The 6,000-nt window shown below is 45.9% G+C and overlaps 1 protein-coding gene across 1 annotated transcript in view; it reads left to right on the top strand.

Annotated features, from left to right (window-relative positions):
* Positions 1–284: 284 nt before the first annotated feature.
* The window catches only part of LOC311320986 (uncharacterized protein), a gene marked incomplete at its 5' end in the record, with an annotated part of 67,465 nt that continues 61,749 nt past the window's right edge, over positions 285–6,000 (top strand). Inside the window, 4 exon segments of the mRNA XM_084452853.1 lie at positions 285–316; positions 1,096–1,232; positions 1,587–1,736; positions 1,861–3,937. Coding sequence (XP_084308979.1) covers positions 285–316; positions 1,096–1,232; positions 1,587–1,736; positions 1,861–3,937 — 2,396 coding nt within the window.

The following is a 6,000-nucleotide window of genomic DNA, read 5'->3' as shown; positions in this document are numbered from 1 at the left end:
CTGCTACTTTGTAGATCACAAGTGACCGTTTTGTTCATTTAATCATGTGTGGGCTGATGTCATCATGTGTAGGCTTGTATGGGGTGAAGTTACTTTCATATGGGCGTCTTTTTCATGGTTCATATTGATTTACATTTCCACTCCAACAAACACAGCAGTTCCAGCTGATAATACTCTGGTGATGTCTCTGTGTCTTTGACAGGATCAAACAGCAGAGACCAGCCTCACCTGGACCCAGCTGTGTGTCCATGAAGAGTGACAGGTCTATGGATCATCCTCCCATGATGAGTGATGGAAAGACCCTCGATGAGAAAAGGTAAATATGGATGACTGTATTGACTTAATAAAGGTGACATGTTAGTTATTCTGTAAAATGAAGTAAACATTAAGATTAACATCATAACGTGTGTGCATCATAAAAATGAAGTGTGACAGATCTGTGGAGCAACCAGTCCTTTTCAGAGTACTAGAGTATACAGTAGCAGCTAATAATGTCATAAACTACCAATGATGTAATACTGTAGCTACCAATACTGTAATAATTGTAGCTTTTTTTATCATACTGAAAACTATCAACTGTTACTTCAGTAACACTCTTACCGGTTAATCTAATCTACAGTATCTATTTTATCTATACTCTATCTATCTATCTAATCTACTGTATCTATCTATCCTTCTCCCTCTCTTTCTTCTCTTTCTCTGTCTCTCTGTATGTCTCAAACTATCTCTGTGACTCCTTGTGTTTCTCTCTCTCTCTCTCTCTCATGTCTCTCTCTCTCTCTGTCTCTCTCTCTGTCTCTCTCTCTCTATCTCTCTCTCTCTCATGTCTCTCTCTCATGTCTCTCTCTCTCTCTCTCTCTCTCTGTTCAGCTGACTATATACCAAATCTGTCTCATAAATCCTAGCCCTAACTCTAGCAGCACTCACACACTCTCTCTCTCTCTCCCCCCCACACACACACCACTAGTTGGTCCTTGATAGAGACAGTCTTAAATCTTTTTTACATTATCCCAAAAACCCGCCAACACCCTCTTACCCTGGTGTTCCTACTGTATGAAACATCTCTTAACACACATGGTTCCTCTGTCCCTGCAGTGAGGGGAGCAGGGCAGCCCTGACTGAGGATCAGTCCAGGTGTGCTGTGTGTGAGCAGATGCTGAGGGACCCAGTCCTCACCTCCTGTGGACACAGGTTCTGCAGAGCCTGCACCACTTCCTACTGGCAGCAGCCTGGTCCATCAGCAGACCACGCCTGCCCCCAGTGTAGAGAGAGACCCAGAACACCACCTGGTCCATCAGCAGACCACGCCTGCCCCCAGTGTAGAGAGAGACCCAGAACACCACCTGGTCCATCAGCAGACCACGCCTGCCCCCAGTGTAGAGAGAGACCCAGAACACCACCTGGTCCATCAGCAGACCACGCCTGCCCCCAGTGTAGAGAGAGACCCAGAACACCACCTGGTCCATCAGCAGACCACGCCTGCCCCCAGTGTAGAGAGAGACCCAGAACACCACCTGGTCCATCAGCAGACCACGCCTGCCCCCAGTGTAGAGAGAGACCCAGAACACCACCTGGTCCATCAGCAGACCACGCCTGCCCCCAGTGTAGAGAGAGACCCAGAACACCACCTGGTCCATCAGCAGACCACGCCTGCCCCCAGTGTAGAGAGAGACCCAGAACACCACCTGTACTGCAGCCACCCAGAGAGCAGTACGTTCAGAGAAGTGATGAAACAAGTAAGAGATTCACTTGGTAATCTGCTCTCTAACATGATTTAGATCCTCTCACCATCTGTAGAGCTTTGCCATGAATGTTTGTATTCCTGTCAATCTAATTTCCATACTTCCTGTCTCTCATTAGTTGTTAGAGGTCTCCAAAGAGCCGTAGAGGATCATAAAGCCACTTTGAAGAGGAGGTTTGAACATGTGATTGAAGGAATCATAAAAACAGGGAATGCAACCCTCCTCAACAGCATCTACACTGAGCTCTACATCACAGAGGGACAGAGTCAAGGGGTTAATAATGAACATGAGGTTTGGCAACTTGAGAGAGCATCCAGGAAACAAATCACCAGTGACACACCCATCAACTACAATGACATCTTCAAACCCCTGCCTGGTCAAGATAGACCCATCACACCCCTGTCTGGTCAAGAGAGACCCATCACACCCCTGCCTGGTCAAGAGAGACCCATCAAACCCCTGCCTGGTCAAGAGAGACTCATCAAATCCCTGCCTGGTCAAGAGAGACCCATCACACCCCTGCCTGGTCAAGAGAGACCCATCACACCCCTGTCTGGTCGAGAGAGAACCATCAAACCCCTGCCTGGTCAAGAGAAACCCATCAAACCCCTGCCTGGTCAAGAGAGAACCATCAAACCCTTGCTTGGTCAAAAGAGACCCATCAGAACTGTGCTGACTGTGGGCGTCCCTGGTATTGGAAAAACCGTCTGTGTGCAGAAGTCAATCTTAGACTGGGCTGAAGGAAAGGCAAATCAAGATGTGGAAGTCATGTTTGTGCTTCCTTTCCGGGAGCTGAATTTGATTAGACATGTCCGGTACAGTTTACTCCAACTGCTGAATGTTTTCCACCCAGAACTACACATGGAAGATGCAGAGCAACTTGCTGTCTCTAAAGCCACGTTCATCTTTGATGGTCTGGATGAGAGCCGACTGCCCCTAGACTTCAGAAAGAACCAGACCTGCTGTCATGTCACAGAGTCAACCTCAGTGGATGTGCTGCTGACCAACCTCATCCAGGGGAATCTGCTCCCCTCTGCTCTCCTCTGGATAACCTCCCGACCTGCAGCAGCCAATCAGATCCCTTCTGAGTGTGTTGACCGGGTGACAGAGGTACGAGGGTTCAATGACGCACAGAAGGAGGAGTACTTCATGAAGAGAATCAGTGATGAGAACCTGGCCAGAAGAATCATCTCACACATCAAGACATCAAGGAGCCTCTACATCATGTGCCACATACCAGTCTTCTCTTGGATTTCTTCCACAGTCCTTGAGCACATGCTGAGTACAGAGAAGCAAGGAGAGATGCCCAAGACCTTGACTGAGATGTACACACACTTCCTGCTCATTCAGACGAAGCTGAAGAACCAGAAGTATCAAGGGGAAATCAAGACCGAACAGGAGGAGCTCTTGAGGGCCGACAGGGAAGTTCTCCTGAAGCTGGCAAAGCTGGCGTTTGACCATCTGGAGAAGGGCAACCTCATGTTCTATGAAGAAGACCTGAAAGAGTGTGGCCTCGATGTCCAAGAGGCAGCAGTGTTCTCAGGGGTTTGCACAGCAATCTTCAAAGAAGAGTCAGTGCTTTTTCAGAGGGCAGTCTACTGCTTTGTGCATCTGAGCATTCAGGAGTTTTTCTCAGCGGTCTACATTTACCATTGTTACGCAACCAAGAACATGGAGGCACTGGAGCCCTTCCTTGATGCTGATCTGCGGAGGAGGAGGAGTGAGGAGCTGTCTCTGAATGAGCTGCTGAGGGGGGCGGTACGCAAAGCTTTGCAGAGTGAGAACGGACACCTGGACCTTTTTGTCCGCTTCCTCCACGGCCTCTCTCTGGAGTCCAATCAGAGACTCTTACGAGGCCTGCTGCCTCAGATTGAGAGGAGTCCAGAGAGCATCCAGGAAACAAGCAGATTCCTCAAGAACAGGGGGGATGAGGAGAAGAACATCTCCCCAGAGAGGTGCATCAATCTCCTCCACTGCTTGATGGAGATGAATGACCATTCAGTTCAGCAGGACATCCAAGCTTACATGCAGAAGAAGACATCAACCGAACTGACTCCAATACAGTGCTCAGCGCTGGCCTACATGCTGCAGATGTCAGAGGAGGTTCTGGATGAGCTTGACCTGAACAAATACAACACATCACAGGAGGGGCGGAGGAGACTGATCCCAGCTGTGCAGGTCTGCAGAAAGGCTATGTAAGTATTCATCTTTCTATACAATTTGATCAATCTATTTAACCTTGTCTGTCCCATTGACCCAGAGGTATCTTCTGGAAGGGAGCCCTCCAAACAAAACATGATATAAAACTATAAACACAAAAATACAATTATAGATACAAAAATACAATAATGCATACAAAACATCATATACAAATGAATATAAAATACAATATACAGAATGCACAGTGCTGAGTAAGGTGCTAAACACTTAATGAAAGCAATGCTCAGAAAAGATCTGTCCTTTGAATTGGTCCCTGATCTGTCCTTTGAATTGTCCTAATGGACAAAGCTGCCTAATGGACAATTCAAAGCTGCCCTCCTTGTCTCTGTATGTGCACTCTAACCAGAAATGTGTTACAATTCCCTGTTACTAAAACCCCTTACCCCTTACTAAAACAGTTCCCTGAGTTACTAAAACCTCTTACCGCTTACTAAAACAGTTCCCTGTGTTACTAAAACCCCTTACCCCTTACTAAAACTGTTCCCTGTGTTACTAAAACCTCTTACCCCTTACTAAAACAGTTCCCTGTGTTACTAAACCCCTTACCCCTTACTAAAACAGTTCCCTGTGTTACTAAAACCCCTTACCCCTTACTAAAACAGTTCCCTGTGTTACTAAACCCCCTTACCCCTTACTAAAACAATTCCCTGTGTTACTAAACCCCCTTACCCCTTACTAAAACAATTCCCTGTGTTACTAAAACCTTTTACCGCTTACTAAAACAGTTCCCTGTGTTACTAAAACCCCTTACCCCTTACTAAAACAAGTCCCTGTGCTACTAAAACCCCTTACCCCTTACTAAAACAGTTCCCTGTGTTACTAAAACCCCTTACCCCTTACTAAAACAGTTCCCTGTGTTACTAAACCCCTTACCCCTTACTAAAACAGTTCCCTGTGTTACTAAAACCTCTTACCCCTTACCCCTTACTAAAACAGTTCCCTGTGTTACTAAAACCCCTTACCCCTTACTAAAACAGTTCCCTGTGTTACTAAAACCTCTTACCCCTTACCCCTTACTAAAACAGTTCCCTGTGTTACTAAAACCCCTTACCCCTTACTAAAACAGTTCCCTGTGTTACTAAACCCTCTTACCCCTTACTAAAACAGTTCCCTGTGTTACTAAACCCTCTTACCCCTTACTAAAACAGTTCCCTGTGTTACTAAACCCCCTTACCCCTTACTAAAACAGTTCCCTGTTACTAAAACCCCTTACCCCTTACTAAAACAGTTCCCTGTTACTAAAACCCCTTACCCCTTACTAAAACAGTTCCCTGTGTTACTAAACCCCTTACCCCTTACTAAAACAGTTCCCTGTGTTACTAAAACCCCTTACCCCTTACTAAAACAGTTCCCTGTGTTACTAAACCCCTTACCCCTTACTAAAACAGTTCCCTGTGTTACTAAAACCCCTTACCCCTTACTAAAACTGTTCCCTGTTACTAAAACCCCTTACCCCTTACTAAAACAGTTCCCTGTGTTACTAAACCCCTTACCCCTTACTAAAACAGTTCCCTGTGTTACTAAAACCCCTTACCCCTTACTAAAACAGTTCCCTGTGTTACTAAAACCCCTTTCCCCTTACTAAAACAGTTCCCTGTGTTACTAAAACCCCTTACCCCTTACTAAAACAGTTCCCTGTGTTACTAAAACCCCTTACCCCTTACTAAAACAGTTCCCTGTGTTACTAAAACCCCCTTACCCCTTACTAAAACAGTTCCCTGTGTTACTAAAACCCCTTACTAAAACAAGTCCCTGTGCTACTAAAACCCCTTACCCCTTACTAAAACAGTTCCCTGTGTTTCTAAACCCCTTACCCCTTACTAAAACAGTTCCCTGTGTTTCTAAACCCCCTTACCCCTTACTAAAACAGTTCCCTGTGTTTCTAAACCCCTTACCCCTTACTAAAACAGTTCCCTGTTACTAAAACCCCTTACCCCTTACTAAAACATTTCCCTGTTACTAAAACCCCTTACCCCTTACTAAAACAGTTCCCTGTGTTACTAAACCCCTTACCCCTTACTAAAACAGTTCCCTGTGT

Source organism: Borostomias antarcticus (genome assembly GCF_949987555.1).
Source record: "Borostomias antarcticus genome assembly, chromosome: 18".
NCBI classification, from domain to species: Eukaryota; Metazoa; Chordata; class Actinopteri; order Stomiiformes; family Stomiidae; genus Borostomias; species Borostomias antarcticus.
The sequence above is the reverse complement of the archived record's forward strand: the minus strand, read 5'-3'. Positions and strand labels throughout refer to the sequence as shown.